The 19,919-nt window shown below is 35.9% G+C and overlaps 1 protein-coding gene across 5 annotated transcripts in view; it reads right to left on the minus strand.

Moving 5' to 3' along the window:
* Nucleotides 1–2,036: 2,036 nt before the first annotated feature.
* Nucleotides 2,037–19,919, minus strand: part of LOC145291326 (arginase, hepatic-like) — a 646,066-nt gene continuing 628,183 nt past the window's right edge. For all 5 annotated transcript variants that reach the window (XM_080137078.1, XM_080137079.1, XM_080137075.1 and 2 more), the window contains one exon: nucleotides 2,037–4,003. In XM_080137078.1, coding sequence (XP_079993204.1) covers nucleotides 3,837–4,003 — 167 coding nt within the window. In that variant the 3' untranslated portion in view covers nucleotides 2,037–3,836. The remainder of the gene's footprint in view (nucleotides 4,004–19,919) is intronic.

Raw genomic sequence — 19,919 nt, forward strand, 5'->3', positions numbered from 1 at the left:
TAAATTTCCTCACACATTTCATCTCATATTCTATTGATAGCAACGATCTACGTATAGAGTAGGGTAGGCATAAAAAAATTGCATTTATTCATTTAGCTAAAATCATTCAGATTAGAAATGGAAAAAAATTAGTGGGGGATAATATGATGGAGACAAAAGAAAGAAAAGCATGAAAGATAAAAATGAATTTTTAAAAAATAAAAAAATTTTTTTTAATAAAATTTAAAAGTTTAGAAAAATTTTTGCTTAACAACTTAAAGCAAATTCTTAAAAAAAAACACCCTGAGAGAAAATATAATATAATACTAGCAGGACTGTGTACTGGTATTGCCCATTGGACAGCTTGGATGAAGCCCCCACTGTAAACAAATTAAACGGAAGTGGAAGTTACTCAATGCATTGTCAGAACTGGGGGTTATTGGGGTGTAGTGTTAGTTTGGAGAGATTACTGATAAGCACTGGCTGCCTTTGCAACTAGCAGTCAGAGGCGGCCATGATCAGTATCAACCCCCATTTGACTGCTGCAAACTGAAATCATGTTTTCAGGCATTGTTTGGCACTGGCATCCTCTGGCTACCTGTAGCAGGTAGTGATGATCACTGACAGTTAGTGTTGATTGGAGATGGTTGCTTGCGTTTTTTTGCTCATGCTTACTGGTGGACATTGGCTGCTTTTGCAACTGTCAGTGTCTGTCTGCAGCGTTCACTGTCGGCCATGACGAATATTGGCCTCCATTGATCTGCTCTTCAATGAAATTGTCTGTTTTCAATGGTGAGTACTGGTAGTTAGTGGCGTTTTTAGACATTTACTTCCATTTGGTCATTGTCAGTCACTATCAATCATGATCAGTGTCAAGTTGCATTTAACTGCTTTGAAATGAAATGGCCTGCCTTCAATATTCGTCCATTGAATGATAGTGCTATCTGGTGGCAAGCACTGCTTGACACTGGCAGTCAAGACAGTGACTGACAGTGAATTTCAAGTGATTACTGTCACTTTTGGGCAGTGGTGGTCAGTGGTAGGCAGTGGCTGGAAGTGGTGGACAATAGTAGACACTGGTGTTTCAAAATGATTATTGCTTTTGTAGGTGGTAACTGCCGTTTTGCTGCAAATAATTAACTTAAATATAAGGATAGATTTAGTTAACGAAAAATGGAGAAACTATTTATTGTTTCCTGGGTATTTTTTGTTTAAGAAAACATTTTAAGAAACAAATGCCGAGTTATTGTCTATCAAAATCTCATTTTAAAATGAGTTCATTCTCTACGCTTATTCAATATAGTTTTTTTTTCTTTAGGGCATTTAAGTGGTAATGTATAAAAGAAGAGATGTTTCTAACCTTTCATGTTCGACTGAGCCCCAATCTCTGGTTTCATCTTTCACAGCAATAATTTATTTACCAAAAAATCTTTTCTTATTTTGTGTATTTAAAACTAAACAGAATTTCCATGAACAGAGTTTCTTTTCAAGGATTTCCCAACCATGGAACACATTATCATGTGACTGCTTCGATGCAGACTTTCATAATCATCATCAAGTCTAATGCCAACAAATACTTGTCAAGTCATCCTCTTAAGTAGTCAAATTTTGTCCATCGTATCTATCTTTTTCAATCCTTTCATGGTGGCATTCATGGTGCTGATTTAACCTCTATCCTCGAGTGGTTTTGGCCTTGATAAGTGTTGACTCATTAATAAAAATAAAATAAAAATAAACTGGGTTCTGTGGTTCATCATCTAGTGCCGATATCGCAGAAAAAATATATAATATGCATAATCCTTTATTTCTGGATTGAGGGAACATTTTGTTAAAAATCAAGAAAAACAACAAACATTTTTTTTCTGATTAATTTAAAATATATGCTTTTCTTGCACTTTATAGTTTTTTAAAAATCGAACAGGCTCTTAAATGCAATTTTATCTCGTATGTAAATAGCATTCATCAGAATAAAAAATACTAAAAGAAATCTAAAAAAAGAAAATATAAATTAATTGCATTTATTGATGAAACTGGAAACAGATAAAAAGAAATGAATATTTTTTTTATAGTTTTATGAAGAGTTTATTCATTCAAGAAAAGTAAATAAAAAAATAAGTGCATATTTAAAGAGAAAACAATAACCAAAATATCACAAAGTTGTAATTTTTGCTTAATTGCATTTTTGTTGAAATTTAGAGTAGAGGATCTGCAGACATCTTGATTTGGTGGAAATAAAATTGGACGGGTATTAACAATTAAAAAAAAACATTTATGAAAATCACATTTTGTTGGATGCGTCTTCACATTTCTGTGTAAAACTTTGTCAATCACTGTCATGCTTCAGGTCAAAATAAAATTGTGATTACAAAATGGGTAGTTTATATAAACACATCTGAAGCAAATCCATTCTTTTTCAGTAAAAACAATCACTAATCATCTTGTACTGATTTCTCCAACTCTCCTGAACACTAGATTAGTCTAGTAATAAAAAATAATCCCGCAGTGAAGTATCCTAATCTTTTGCACTTCTCACTTTGTCCTATTAATTCCTTCTTTTGCTGGATTCTTCAGTTTTTCTATAGAACGCAGATGTCTCTATATCTATATTTTGTGTTATATGCCTATGTGAAAAGAAAGAAATGACACAATGTTTGTATACTTTTCTATTTCGAATATCAAACATTTGAGGAATTAAGATTGCAAGGAAGCCAACAAAGTATTTCTATTGATAAGAGAAACATGTTAATGTGCATGCTAACTATTTTTAGGCTATTAAACCTAGGAACATGAAAGTTAATAGCAATGATTTACTTGTGCAGATTGTTCAAAGAGAAATATCATTTTTTTTCCTATAAAGGAGCATTATTTCAAATCTATTTTATATTCTACACCTATGTTCATATTGTCACTGCTGGCTTAGTATTATTAGACTGAAGAAATGATAAGTTATTTGGTCCAAACATAATGATAAAAGTCTGATTTTCATAAGTGTTTTGAGGAATATATCACCAGGCTCTCAGGTGGATCAGAATCTGCTCTCAACTTTACCATGACTTTAGAATGGATTTAGCATTACTTTCTGTGGACAAACACGAATTATGTAGCAAAGTCGAATTGTTACAACACAATCATAAAACAGTTTCAATCAATAATTTTTCCATGCAGGTAAAAATTTCTATAAGAAGTTTTATCCATTTAATCCATCATTGCTCAGGATACAATAAAGTCACTTTAATTTTTAATTTTTATTTATTTTCACATTTTAAACTTATACAGCAAAACATTTTAGTTATAAGCTAGATAACTCTTATAATATTCTTCAATTAAAAAAAATATGAAGTATCCTCCTTGCTGATTTTAATTTTCAGGTAGCTTTATATTTATAAAATATTTCATATTACCGTGTATCTGGGCTAAACTATTTTTCAATTTTTAAAATAAATTATAATGAAGTAGATTATTATATTGTCAATTGGCACAATAAAAAATTAAAATTGGTTAGTTAGAATCAAAGTTTGATTTGTCAAGTTAAATGCTATTTAGGCCTGACTTTGAAAACCTGACAAGACAACTTTATATATATATATATATATATATATATATATATATATATATATATATATATATATATATGCGTGTGGACGAGAATGTGTGCAGATTTGTTTTTAGTATTTTCCTCTTCTTTAAAACAAATTGTAAAAATTTTAAAAATATTTCCAAACGATCTTGGGTAAATAAAAGTCTTGGGTAAATTGAAGACAAATTTTAATTGAAAATTTAAAAGAAAATAATTGTTCCCAACATTAAAAACTCAAAATTCTATTGGGATTCAGTAATTCCTAAAAACTGTTTCGATCTTATGGATCCATACGAGGTAAAAAAAACCCTGGGGGAAGCATTCCTCTGCGATTCTTGCCAAATACAGCCTGGATAATATCTAGAGCAACATCAACTGTATGTTTCTGCTCTGTTTCATTGCCAAGTCGGGGATTCACTTCAACAACGTCCAATGCGGAAAGCCGACCTAAAAGGAAAAAAAAAAAACAATTTTATAGAATTTGTTATTTCTAGAAAAAAAAAAAAAGAATCTAACAAGTGAAAATAGCTTTGCACTGTAAGATGAAATGAAATGGCTTTTATAAGAACACGATTATATGAATCAATGATCGACAGAAAATCCAACTCTATGCACAAATCATAAGGTTTTCAATTCAAATATCTATAAAAAAAAATCAAATGATAATTCGATATTAAACTTATAGAGTTCGTCAAATTATAATTTAATAATAAAATTATTATAGACTTCGTTAAAAGATAATTCAATAATAAAATTATTATAGATCGTCAAATGGTAATCTATATAAATAAAACAGTAGACGTGTGTGTGTGTAAATATCTAACAGGTAAACTATTAAACTACTGGTCACATAGCACTGAAAATTTCAGGAAATAATATTCATGCACCAAGGGTCGTTTATAGCGAATGGTATCTTTGCTTACATGCATGTATATCGCATTCAGACATCGGAAAATTTACATGTAAAATATTCATTAAACATTAGCCAACATTTTGTTTTGTATGCGCAAGCGCGTACTTTCGTTTTTTTTTTCTCAGGCTAGAATGCTCGGTTCTTTTTAATTTCAATTCTAACTAATGACACCAACTCATTTTTTTTAATGTTTTTATATTTAAAAAATAAAAAATAAAAAAAATAAAAAATAAAAAACGAAACCATACGTACATTTTATTCGTGGTTTTAAATTTGTAAATATGAAAACAAACCTATAAATCTTTTTTACGATCTCATATTTACTTAATTTCATACATTATTTTAAAACGGAGGAGGGGGGATCACACACGGAATACAGACAGTGCTGAAATAATAACGTTATTATTTAGAAAGCCATTCTTTATATGGGAGGGGAAGGTATTATTTAGACTATTCTGTACTTTCACCTAACAATTTATTAAATAAGAAACTCTATTTTTGTTTAGTATTAGTTAACATTAAGATCTGTTTCTGAATCCAATTTCTTGATTAGTCTATTGTAAAGCAAGTGTTTCCTAACTGTACTTTGAAATATTTATTTTTTGAGTAGCATGAATTTTAAATACTACGCATATTTAAAAAATACAAACAATTTATAATGAAATGATGTATTTCGAAAAACTGCTGAGTCATTTTCCGGGAGTGACGTCAGGTGTTGATGAGGGGGGGGGCATGCACGATTATATTGCTTTAAAAAGTACTCTGGAGGCTGCCAGGAATTACCAAACCTTCTTTTTTTAGGTGAGGTTGGGGTGTGGTGAATTAGTGCCTGTTCATTCTCCCAAGCATTACCACCACTTTTTCTGTTTATAGAGAGGGGCCAGTAGAGGATTTCGCTGAAATGCTGCGTCAGAACAGATACTACACTTTGATCTTATTATATTTAATTTATTTTGTTTAAAGAAAAAATTACAATTAAAAAAATTTCAATATAAAATTAAAAAATTTAAAAAAGTAAAATCTCCAAAAGACAAAACAAATTTAGGCACAAGGCACTATAAGATCTGGGGAGGGGAGTGTTGCAGGGTCTTTGTAACTAAAGTAAAAATTGGAGTCTTTGGCGACTTTACTCTTGACTGGCAACATTTACCACAATACCTCATTCACTCTGTGGAATCTAAACTAACTAATGAAAACTCCAGCGTTTTTGCAAAAAGGATATAAATACAATTTCTGTGTGTGTGTGTGTGTGTGTGTGCATTTTTTTTTTTTTTTTTAATAAAATGTGTGTGTGTGTGAAAAAAGTTCAATTCATTGGAAAATAAAAAGTTCTTGAATTTGGAAGAAAAATAGTTCGTGTTGGGGAGTGGGAAATATAGAAAAAATGTACAAAAAATAAAATTAGTTCATTGTTAGTAAGGTCCTACCTAAGCTAATCTAAGTAGTTAGATCGCCTACTGTTTTCCGGGGCACCGAAAACAAGCAGGGAGATCCCTAATGGGGATTGGGAAGAATTCATATCGGGTGTTGGGAGTAAAATAAATAGATTGTTAAAAACAAAAATGGGGAATACATTAGGTGGCGACCTTCGAGTAGGGGTTGACCAGGGGGTGATAAAAACAAAAAGATAGGGGGGTAGTGGTAGGGTAGCCTCGGAAGGTTCTCTAGTGCCAAAAACAAACAATCGGGGGACAGGATCTCATTTGTACCACCAGTCAAGAGTCTCTTTACTTTTTATTTGTCTAACCTAGCGGGATGGGCTCCGTAGGACCCAGTACCGCATGTGCCATGCCTATGGTGGTAACACGAATTCAAACTTGGCGCCTCGTCGGATGCACAAGCTAGCGTCATGCACCCACCTCTTGTCAAAGACCACTCGAGGCAACCCCTTCCAATCGCATCTGATCTTTACTTAAAGCAGATGTTTAAAGTAGACGATCAGATCCCGATCTGGAACAACTATCCCTTCGCGGACTCGCTTGAGGCGAGTGATCCATATGACCATCCTCGCTGCTGCTAGTATCGTTAGAAAAACCATTCTTTTCTCCCTATGCAGCGGCGGATCATTGTTTTCCACAAAATATGATTCGTCAAGTTCAAGCCAGCCCTTGGCATCGATGTGAGCCGTTACCTCGTTGACGTACCCTAGGAGGGTCTTGAGCCTGCTGCAGCGGAAAAAGGCATGACCGGCCGTTTCTCTCATGTCTTCGTCGCAGCGCAGGCAGTAGACCCGGGTTTCTTCATTGTAAAGGTTAAGTTCCTCAAGGAGGGGCAGTGCGTTCTGGACAAGTCGCCAGGTAAGGGAAAATTCCGAATTTGTAAGAAAGTCCCATCCCGGCGCCCAACTCCACTGGGAGCGGACCTCCTCTAACGACATCCCCGTCCGTTTCACTAGCGGTTCCTTTGTGCTATGCCCCACTAGCTCCTGATAAAGCCTGTTCCTAGACTGTTCAAGGACACTGGTCCCCGGCAACGCTCTAAGTGCGCACCGGCATTCGGTGTAGAATGTTTGTTCCCCCCTCGGTCGAAGCTCGGCGGAGACCGAGGGGTCAGGTGTGAGATTGGAAAACAAGCTTCCAACCGCAGCGACCCATGGAATATCTATGTACAACGAACGGCTCAGGAAGGCCAACCTCTCTGCATGCTTGTGACACCGGAGATCGGGCAGTCCTAAGCCTCCCTCGCTCGGATTTCGAACACAGACCTCTCTGCAAACATAATGTTTATCCTCGTTCCACAAGAGTGTGTCGAGGTGCTCCTGTAAGCTGATTTTTTTGCAGGGAGGGGAAGTACAGACGGTAAAGGATGAGCGGAAAGACGTATGTAGCACACGCCTCCGCCAGACTCTTAAAGGACAATTTCCTTCGAACCCAAGTCTTAACAGAGGATTCGACCTTGGCCTCTACTTCCTTAGTTTTTCTTCAGCTGGAGACCCAGTCCGAACCACACACCGAGGATCCGGACCGGGCTGTCGGTCCAACTGAAGATGCCTGGAAACGAATTTACTCCGGTCCAGGCACCCAACCGCAGACCCACTGACTTACTGTGATTGAAGACGGCCCCCGTAACTTCTTCGTATCGAGCGAACACCTTGGTGACCACTTGAATGTCTGTGGGGCAAGACACGAACACGGTGACGTGATCGGCAAACGCGGAAACCCTGGCTCCTGTGCCTCCAGGGAGAGCTATCCCACGCAGGACTGGTGTAGTCGCCTCGTCCCTTAACTTGCGAAAGAGGGGTTCCAACGCCAGGACGTACAAGAGAGGCGACAGCAGACAACCCTGTCGCACCGACCGGGAGACGGCGAAAGACTCCGACAGCTTACCGTTGATCTGCACCGCTACAGTCGGCCTGTCATACAGTACAGAGGTCCACTTGCGGAAGTCCGGATTAAATCCGGTGGCCTCTAGCACAGATCCCAGGAGCCTATGGTCCACCCTATCGAACACCTTGGACTGATCTAAACTGATCAGCGCGGCCTCGGCGTCGTCTTCTGTCCCCTCTATGATCGTGCATATCAGATGAAGATTGTCCTGAATTGATCTCCCCTTCACAGCATAGCTCTGGTCTGGTTCGATCAAGTCATAGATGACAACTTGCAACCGATTCGCAAGAACCTTGGCCAAAATCTTTAACTCTGTGTTTAGCAGAGTCAAGGGCCTGAAATCATCTAAATCTTCCTCCCCACCATGCCGTTAACCTTTCCTCAGCAATGTGATCACTCCCTTGGTCACCTGCCCAGGGATGGAGCCCTGAACAAACCAATGGTTGAACATATCCTCCAGAATAGGGACCAACATGGGCGACAGCCTCAAGTAAAATTCGTAGGGTAGACCATCAAGCCCCGGGGACTTGTTGCAGCCGACCTGCTTCAACGCAGTAATGATCTCATGTTCCGCGACAAGATCATCACAGCTAGCCGCTCGAGCCGCCATGAGGCGGGGTGAGTCAGCCAAATAGCTGCCAAACTCATCGACCCTGAGTCCGGGTAGTTGGGTGAAGCGCTCTGATAGATGCTCCCGAAACCCCTCACAAATCTCCCGAGTCGATACGAGGGCGTGCCCTTCCATGTCGTTTACCTTTCGAATGTACCCTTCCGAGCTGTGCCTTAGAGCAGCCTTACGCTCAACAGCGTCAACATTTACAGCCTCATTAGAAACTTTCATTAGCCTAGCCCTAACTATCTGGTCCTCGTACTGCTCGCTTGCCAAGCAGTTGAGATCTTGTGCTATCGCTGGGGGGTCCTCCCCTCCACTGCCCGGGTCAACCTATTCTCTATAGGCTTCTTGGCCTTAGCCTTATCTAGCACGAGGCGTTGGCTGTACTAGACCGAGAAGCGTCTAATCTTAGCCTTGAGACTAACCCACCACTTACTCCCGGTAACCGTCCCCACTAAAGCCTGTTGGATTATCTCTATAACCTTCAACCGGTAGTCCTCCAGCTCCAACAAGGTGCTTTTGAACTTCCAGTATCCAGCCAGTTTAGGCCTAGAGCTCAAGTTCAGGCAGGCCATAACTAGTTTATGGTCCGAGTGTCCTAAAAAGTGGAACGTGGGGCAAGCTAGAAAATCTACATCGCCTCTTCTAACTAACATCCGATCCAAGTAAGTACTCAGATAGGAAGGCGCATTAGGATGCCACGTTCACATCTCCCGCCCCCAGGTGATCCAGGCGAAATCTGTTGGCCAGGTCGCATGAAGCCATCAGGTCAGACAGACTGCTGTCACGCCACACCGACTCACTAGTCCCCCCGACCTTATCTATCTTGGGATCAAGGATGGCATTCTAATCACCCATTAAGACTACCCTCTCCGGATCATCTATAAAACCCTCCACCCATCGAAAGAAGGAAGCCCTATCCACAGTGGAATTAGGTGCATAAACTGCAACTATCCGAAACACACTGCTATTAATGGCAACATCGACGACAATCGCCCGCCCGTCCTCGTCCGTGTGAACAACATTCACCGACGCTGATAGGGTGCGATTTACTAGCAAGGAGATTCCACGACTATAGGTATTGCCATATGTTGAGTAAACATTGTAATCGTTCACCAGCACCTGACAATCCCCGTCACAAATAAATTGGGTCTCCTGTATAGCGGCAATATCTACCTTGAGGGACACCAGATCTCTCAGCACGCGTGCGGCCTTGCTTCGACATCTGAGGCCCCTCACATTATAAGTAGCCAAGTTTAAAGCCATGGTCACCTACCTTATTCAGTGTCACACACGGGCCTGAAGTCCTCGGGGGTGAGGATGTGGCAGGCCTGTCCAAGGCATCCGGTCAGTAAGTCTGCAGAGGGTACTCCATTCTTGGCCACGCCTCCCTCATCCAGGGGGAAAATTAGTTTTAACGCCCTGTAGAAGGAGGGGTGAATATATACAGGGACTCTGCCCTCACATTTAAAAACTGAATTGTTTAGTGAAGGATGCTCCATGTCCACCAGCTGCTGGCCTGGGATTGCATCCTTCGCGGCGTCTATCCACGCCTAAAGGGCCTCAGTCCTGGAATCCTTGTTGACCCTAATAAATGTGGTCAACAAGGGAGCGTCCTTGAACTTGGTTGGGTCGGTGACATTATCGCCATTGACATACAGAAAGTTCTTTAGCTGTGTATAACGGACCTTCTGCTGGCCTTTCAGTTCTGTTGTTGGCTGCAGAGGGCCCGTCTCACATATCCTTCCTCCTGGAAGGAAGGGTGTCTCTTTGTCCGCTCCATGCGGATTGGTGGGGTGGGTTTTTCCTTGACTGGAGAGGGAGTGGGTGCATGGGGAGTAGGGGAGGGGATATCGGGTGGTGGGGTGTATGGTGGCAGGGGAGGTTTTTTTTTTGGGTCGTTACTCGAACTTTCTGAGGATGGATTGCGAGATAGTGTTCTTGGGGGTTCGGGGAGGGAGGGGGGACATTGCTCTGGCTGTTTGGGGGGGTGCGATTTGGGGGGTTCAGCCTCGGCTGGTTGGATGTTGTCTTTGGGGGTGGGGGTGTCCCCCTTGGATCTCCTGCTTTTCCTCCTCTTCGTCGTTCTCTTGCTGACTGCTGCCTCTGATGTTGTCTCTTCTGTGTCTGTGGCTGTCTGTAGACCCTCCAACGCGATCTCTTCCTCAGAGTCTGGGAGCTTCCTCTTGTTTGAGGAAGAGGGCGCCTGATTGTCCATCGGGGTGATTTCGGGTTGGGTTTTAGTCGTTATTGGTTTGGGCAGATTTTTGTTGGGTCTGCCCTTCCTTGTGACCGTTCCCTGCTGCCGGGTTGGAATTGCCTGCGGCTGGTGCTGTGGCTGGTGCTGTGGCTGGTGCTGTGGCTTGTACCTCTGCTGGGGTTTTGGCGGGTGTTTTGGTGGGGACTTTTCCCTGGGGGTTAGCTAGTTGACTTTTAGGACAGTCCTTGGCCATGTGTCCCTTCAACTGGCAGTGCCATCGATGCGAGCCGTTACCCCTCCGATGTACTCCAGTAAGGCCTGGATCTGGCTGCAGCGGAAAAACGCATGCTCGACTGTTTCAAGCTTGTGTTCGCCACAGCGCAGGCACAAGGCCCTTGTTTCTTCATTGTACAGGCAGAATTTGTCGGAGAGGGGCAGTGCCTTTCGGACCAGTCGCCAGGTCAGTGAAAATTCCGAGTTAGTCAGAAAATCCCTTCCTGGTGCCTACAAAGGGGATCCTTCACGGTACCCACCACTCGTTCCCGATAAAGCTTCTTCCTAGGCTGATCAAGGACACTAGTCCCCGGCAAAGCTGTAAGAGCGGTCCGGCATTTGGAGAAGAACTTGGACTCCCCCCTCGGTCTACGACGACCTTCTACCGAGGGGTCGGGTTTAAGATTGGGAAACGAGTTCTCAACCGCAGGGACCCAAGGAGCATTCTCCTCTAGTGAACGACCCAGGAAAGCCAATCTCTCGGCGTTTCTGTGACACAGGAGACTGGGCTGACCCAGGCCTCCCTCGCTTGGACTCTGGACACGGACCTCTCTGCAGACATAGTGCTTACCCTCGTCCCACAGAAGTGAGTCGAGGCGCTTTTGTAAGCGGGTTAGGCATTCTGCAGGGAGAGGAAGTACAGACAATCGGTAAAGGATGAGCGGAGAGAGGTATGTAGCACACGCCTCCGCCAGACCCTTCAAGGACAATTTCCTTCTAATCCTAGTCTTAACCGACGATTTGACCTTGGTCTGTACTTCCGACCAATCTTTCTCCAGCTGAAGTCCCGGTCCAAACCAGACACCGAGAATACGGACCGGTCCATCGGTCCAGCTGAAGATACCTGGAAGCGAGTTTACCCTGGTCCACACCCCCAACCGCAGGCCGACAGACTTGCTGCAGCTGAAGACGGCCCCTATGACTTTTTCGTATCGAGCGAGCGCCTCGACCACCGCTTGAACGTCCGTGGGGCAAGATAAAAACACGGTAACGTCATCGGCGAACGCGGAAACCCTGGCTCGTATGCCTCCAGGTAAAGCAATTCTGCGCAGGACTGGTGTAGCCGCCTCGTCCCTTAACTTGCGAAGGAGGGGTTCCAACGCCAGGACATACAAAAGAGGCGACCGGGAGACAGCGAATGACTCTGACAGCTTACCGTTGATCTGCACCACTACTGTCGGCTTATCATACAGGACAAAGATCCACTTGCAGAAGCCCGGATTAAATCCGGTGGCCTCTAGCACAGATCCCAGGAACCGATGATCGACCCTATTGAACACCTTGGACTGATCTAAACTGATTAGCGCGGCTTCGGTGTCGTCTTCTATTCCCTCTATGATCGAGCGAATCAAAGGAAGATTGTCCTGAATTGATCTCCCCTTCACAGCATAGCTCTGGTCCGGTTCGATCAAGTCAGTGATGACAACCTGCAAGCGATTCGCTAGAATCTTTGCCAAAATCTTTAACTCTGTGTTTAGCAGAGTCAAGGGCCTAAAGTCGTCAAAAGTTTCCACCCCACCATGCCGTTAACCTTTCCTCAGCAATGTGATCACTCCCTTGGTCACCTGTCCAGGGATGGATCCCTGGGCAAACCAATGGTTGAACATATCCTTCAGAATAGGGACCAACATAGGCGACATCCTCAAGTAGAACTCATAGGGCAGACTTGTTGTAGCCGACCTGCTTCAACGCAGTAATGATCTCATGTTCCATAACAAGACCATCACAGCTAGCCGCTCGCGCCACCGTGAGGCGGGGCGAGTCAGCCAAATAGCTGCCAAACTCATCGACCCTGAGTCTGGGTAGTTGGGTGAAGCGCTCCGATAGATGCTCCCGAAACCCCTTGCAAATCTCCCGAGTCGATACTAGGGTGTGTCCTTCTAGGTTATGTACTTTTCGAATGTACCCTTCCGAGCTGTGCCTTAGAGCAGCCTTACGCTCAACAGGGTCAACATTTACAGCCTCGTTAGAAACTTTCAACCTAGCCCTAACTACTTGACCTTCATACTGCTCGCTAGCCAAGCAGCTGAGGTCCTGTTTAGCTAGAGCTATCTCTAGGGAGTCCCCCCCCTCCACTGCCCGAGTCAGCTTATTCTCTAAACGCTTCTTTGCCTTAGCCTTATCTAACGCGAGGCGTTGGCTGTACTTGACAGAGAAGCGTCTAATTTTGGCCTTAAGACTAACCCACCACTTACTCCCTGTAACCGCCCCCACTAAAGCCCGCTGAATTAATTCGGTAACCTTCAACCTGTAGTCCTCCAGCTCCACCAAGTGCTGTTGAACTTCCAGTATCCGGCTAGTTTAGGCCTAGCACTTAAATTCAAACGGGCCATAACGAGTTTATGGTCCGAGTGTCCTAACAAGTGGAACGTGGGGCACGATAAAAAGTCTACGTCGCCTCTTCTAACTAACATCCGATCCAAGTAAGTACTCGGATGGGAAGGCACTACTGAATGCCACGTCCACATCTCCCGCCCCGGATGGTCCAGATGGAATCAGTCGACGAGATCGCATGAGGCCATCAGGTCGAACAGATTGCTGTCACACCGCATCAACCCACTAGCCGCCCCGACCTTATCTATATTGGGATCAAGGATTGCATTCCAATCACCCATTAGAACTAACCGTTCCGGATCCACTAAGAAGCCCTCCAAGCGTCGAAAAAGGATACCCTCTCTAAAGCAAAATTGGGAGCATAAACAGTGACAATCCGATAAACACTACTATTAACGGCAACATCAACAACAACTAGCTGCCCGTCCTCGCCTGCGTGAACAACATTCACCGACGCTGACAGAGTGTGACTCACTAGAAAGGAGATTTAACGACTATAAGTATTGCCATATGCTGAGTAAACATCGTAATCGTTTACCAGCACCTGGCAATCCTCGTCACAAACAAAGTGGGTCTCCTGGATAGCGGTGATATCTACCTTAAGGGACACCAGGTATCTCACAATGCGCGCGGCCTTGCTTCAACACCTGATGCCCCTCACATTAAATGTAGCATTTCAGTATATTTTATTCTATTCATATATACTAGCATTTCAGCATATTTTATTCTATTCATATATATTAGCATTTCAGCATATTTTATTCTATTCATATATACTAGCATTTCAGCATATTTTATTCTATTAATATATACTAGCATTTCAGTATATTTTATTCTATTCATATATACTAGCATTTCAGCATATTTTATTCTATTAATATATACTAGCATTTCAGCATATTTTATTCTATTAATATATACTAGCATTTCAGTATATTTTATTCTATTCATATATACTAGCATTTCAGCATATTTTATTCTATTCATATATACTAGCATTTCAGCATATTTTATTTTATTCATATGTACTAGCATTTCAGCATATTTTATTCTATTCATATATACTAGCATTTCAGCATATTTTATTTTATTCATATATACTAGCATTTCAGCATATTTTATTCTATTAATATATACTAGCATTTCAGTATATTTTATTCTATTAATATATACTAGCATTTCAGTATATTTTATTCTATTAATATATACTAGCATTTCAGCATATTTTATTCTATTAATATATACTAGCATTTCAGTATATTTTATTCTATTCATATATACTAGCATTTCAGCATATTTTATTCTATTCATATATACTAGCATTTCAGCATATTTTATTCTATTCATATATACTAGCATTTCAGCATATTTTATTCTATTAATATATACTAGCATTTCAGTATATTTTATTCTATTCATATATACTAGCATTTCAGCATATTTTATTCTATTAATATATACTAGCATTTCAGCATATTTTATTCTATTAATATATACTAGCATTTCAGCATATTTTATTCTATTAATATATACTAGCATTTCAGCATATTTTATTCTATTAATATATACTAGCATTTCAGTATATTTTATTCTATTCATATATACAAGCATTTCAGCATATTTTATTCTATTAATATATACTAGCATTTCAGCATATTTTATTCTATTCATATATACTAGCATTTCAGTATATTTTATTCTATTCATATATACTAGCATTTCAGCATATTTTATTCTATTAATATATACTAGCATTTCAGCATATTTTATTCTATTAATATATACTAGCATTTCAGTATATTTTATTCTATTCATATATACTAGCATTTCAGCATATTTTATTCTATTAATATATACTAGCATTTCAGTATATTTTATTCTATTCATATATACTAGCATTTCAGCATATTTTATTCTATTAATATATACTAGCATTTCAGTATATTTTATTCTATTCATATATACTAGCATTTCAGCATATTTTATTCTATTAATATATACTAGCATTTCAGAATATTTTATTCTATTCATATATACTAGCATTTCAGTATATTTTATTCTATTAATATATACTAGCATTTCAGTATATTTTATTCTATTCATATATACTAGCATTTCAGCATATTTTATTCTATTCATATATACTAGCATTTCAGTATATTTTATTCTATTCATATATACTAGCATTTCAGTATATTTTATTCTATTCATATATACTAGCATTTCAGCATATTTTATTCTATTCATATATACTAGCATTTCAGTATATTTTATTCTATTAATATATACTAGCATTTCAGTATATTTTATTCTATTCATATATACTAGCATTTCAGCATATTTTATTCTATTCATATATACTAGCATTTCAGTATATTTTATTCTATTCATATATACTAGCATTTCAGCATATTTTATTCTATTCATATATACTAGCATTTCAGCATATTTTATTCTATTCATATATACTAGCATTTCAGTATATTTTATTCTATTAATATATACTAGCATTTCAGCATATTTTATTCTATTCATATATACTAGCATTTCAGCATATTTTATTCTATTCATATATACTAGCATTTCAGTATATTTTATTCTATTAATATATACTAGCATTTCAGCATATTTTATTCTATTCATATATACTAGCATTTCAGCATATTTTATTCTATTCATATATACTAGCATTTCAGTATATTTTATTCTATTAATATATACTAGCATTTCAGCATATTTTATTCTATTCATATATACTAGCATTTCAGCATATTTTATTCTATTCATATATACTAGCATTTCAGCATAATTATTCTATTCATATATACTAGCATTTCAGTATATTTTATTCTATTCATATATACAAGCATTTCAGTATATTTTATTCTATTAATATATACTAGCATTTCAGCATATTTTATTCTATTCATATATACTAGCATTTCAGCATATTTTATTCTATTAATATATACTAGCATTTCAGTATATTTTATTCTATTCATATATACTAGCATTTCAGCATATTTTATTCTATTCATATATACTAGCATTTCAGCATATTTTATTCTATTCATATATACTAGCATTTCAGCATATTTTATTCTATTAATATATACTAGCATTTCAGTATATTTTATTCTATTCATATATACTAGCATTTCAGCATATTTTATTCTATTAATATATACTAGCATTTCAGCATATTTTATTCTATTAATATATACTAGCATTTCAGTATATTTTATTCTATTAATATATACTAGCATTTCAGCATATTTTATTCTATTCATATATACTAGCATTTCAGTATATTTTATTCTATTAATATATACTAGCATTTCAGCATATTTTATTCTATTAATATATACTAGCATTTCAGTATATTTTATTCTATTCATATATACTAGCATTTCAGCATATTTTATTCTATTCATATATACTAGCATTTCAGCATATTTTATTCTATTAATATATACTAGCATTTCAGCATATTTTATTCTATTAATATATACTAGCATTTCAGTATATTTTATTCTATTCATATATACAAGCATTTCAGCATATTTTATTCTATTAATATATACTAGCATTTCAGTATATTTTATTCTATTCATATATACAAGCATTTCAGTATATTTTATTCTATTAATATATACTAGCATTTCAGCATATTTTATTCTATTCATATATACTAGCATTTCAGTATATTTTATTCTATTAATATATACTAGCATTTCAGTATATTTTATTCTATTCATATATACTAGCATTTCAGCATATTTTATTCTATTCATATATACTAGCATTTCAGCATATTTTATTCTATTAATATATACTAGCATTTCAGTATATTTTATTCTATTAATATATACTAGCATTTCAGCATATTTTATTCTATTAATATATACTAGCATTTCAGCATATTTTATTCTATTAATATATACTAGCATTTCAGCATATTTTATTCTATTAATATATACTAGCATTTCAGCATATTTTATTCTATTAATATATACTAGCATTTCAGCATATTTTATTCTATTCATATATACTAGCATTTCAGTATATTTTATTCTATTAATATATACTAGCATTTCAGTATATTTTATTCTATTCATATATACTAGCATTTCAGCATATTTTATTCTATTCATATATACTAGCATTTCAGCATATTTTATTCTATTAATATATACTAGCATTTCAGTATATTTTATTCTATTAATATATACTAGCATTTCAGCATATTTTATTCTATTAATATATACTAGCATTTCAGTATATTTTATTCTATTAATATATACTAGCATTTCAGTATATTTTATTCTATTAATATATACTAGCATTTCAGCATATTTTATTCTATTCATATATACTAGCATTTCAGCATATTTTATTCTATTAATATATACTAGCATTTCAGCATATTTTATTCTATTCATATATACTAGCATTTCAGCATATTTTATTCTATTCATATATACTAGCATTTCAGCATATTTTATTCTATTCATATATACTAGCATTTCAGCATATTTTATTCTATTCATATATACTAGCATTTCAGCATATTTTATTCTATTCATATATACTAGCATTTCAGCATATTTTATTCTATTCATATATACTAGCATTTCAGCATATTTTATTCTATTCATATATACTAGCATTTCAGTATATTTTATTCTATTAATATATACTAGCATTTCAGTATATTTTATTCTATTCATATATACTAGCATTTCAGCATATTTTATTCTATTCATATATACTAGCATTTCAGTATATTTTATTCTATTAATATATACTAGCATTTCAGTATATTTTATTCTATTAATATATACTAGCATTTCAGTATATTTTATTCTATTAATATATACTAGCATTTCAGCATATTTTATTCTATTCATATATACTAGCATTTCAGTATATTTTATTCTATTAATATATACTAGCATTTCAGCATATTTTATTCTATTAATATATACTAGCATTTCAGCATATTTTATTCTATTAATATATACTAGCATTTCAGCATATTTTATTCTATTCATATATACTAGCATTTCAGTATATTTTATTCTATTAATATATACTAGCATTTCAGTATATTTTATTCTATTCATATATACTAGCATTTCAGCATATTTTATTCTATTAATATATACTAGCATTTCAGCATATTTTATTCTATTAATATATACTAGCATTTCAGCATATTTTATTCTATTAATATATACTAGCATTTCAGTATATTTTATTCTATTCATATATACTAGCATTTCAGTATATTTTATTCTATTAATATATACTAGCATTTCAGTATATTTTATTCTATTCATATATACTAGCATTTCAGCATATTTTATTCTATTCATATATACTAGCATTTCAGTATATTTTATTCTATTCATATATACTAGCATTTCAGTATATTTTATTCTATTCATATATACTAGCATTTCAGCATATTTTATTCTATTCATATATACTAGCATTTCAGTATATTTTATTCTATTCATATATACTAGCATTTCAGTATATTTTATTCTATTCATATATACTAGCATTTCAGCATATTTTATTCTATTCATATATACTAGCATTTCAGTATATTTTATTCTATTCATATATACTAGCATTTCAGTATATTTTATTCTATTCATATATACTAGCATTTCAGCATATTTTATTCTATTCATATATACTAGCATTTCAGTATATTTTATTCTATTCATATATACTAGCATTTCAGTATATTTTATTCTATTAATATATACTAGCATTTCAGCATATTTTATTCTATTCATATATACTAGCATTTCAGCATATTTTATTCTATTCATATATACTAGCATTTCAGTATATTTTATTCTATTAATATATACTAGCATTTCAGCATATTTTATTCTATTCATATATACTAGCATTTCAGCATATTTTATTCTATTCATATATACTAGCATTTCAGCATAATTATTCTATTCATATATACTAGCATTTCAGTATATTTTATTCTATTCATATATACAAGCATTTAAGTATATTTTATTCTATTAATATATACTAGCATTTCAGCATATTTTATTCTATTCATATATACTAGTATTTCAGCATATTTTATTCTATTCATATATACTAGCATTTCAGTATATTTTATTCTATTCATATATACTAGCATTTCAGCATATTTTATTCTATTCATATATACTAGCATTTCAGTATATTTTATTCTATTCATATATACTAGCATTTCAGCATATTTTATTCTATTCATATATACAAGCATTTCAGCATATTTTATTCTATTCATATATACTAGCATTTCAGCATATTTTATTCTATTCATATATACAAGAATTTCAGCATATTTTATTCTATTCATATATACAAGCATTTCAGTATATTTTATTCTATTCATATATACTAGCATTTCAGCATATTTTATTCTATTCATATATACTAGCATTTCAGTATATTTTATTCTATTCATATATACAAGCATTTCAGCATATTTTATTCTATTCATATATACTAGCATTTCAGCATATTTTATTCTATTCATATATACAAGCATTTCAGTATATTTTATTTTATTCATATATACTAGCATTTCAGTAAATTTTATTCTATTAATATATACTAGCATTTCAGCATATTTTATTCTATTAATATATACTAGCATTTCAGTATATTTTATTCTA

The sequence above is a fragment of the Euprymna scolopes genome, chromosome 12 (assembly GCF_053919585.1).
Source record: "Euprymna scolopes isolate OS-2025 chromosome 12, ASM5391958v1, whole genome shotgun sequence".
NCBI lineage: Eukaryota > Metazoa > Mollusca > Cephalopoda > Sepiida > Sepiolidae > Euprymna > Euprymna scolopes.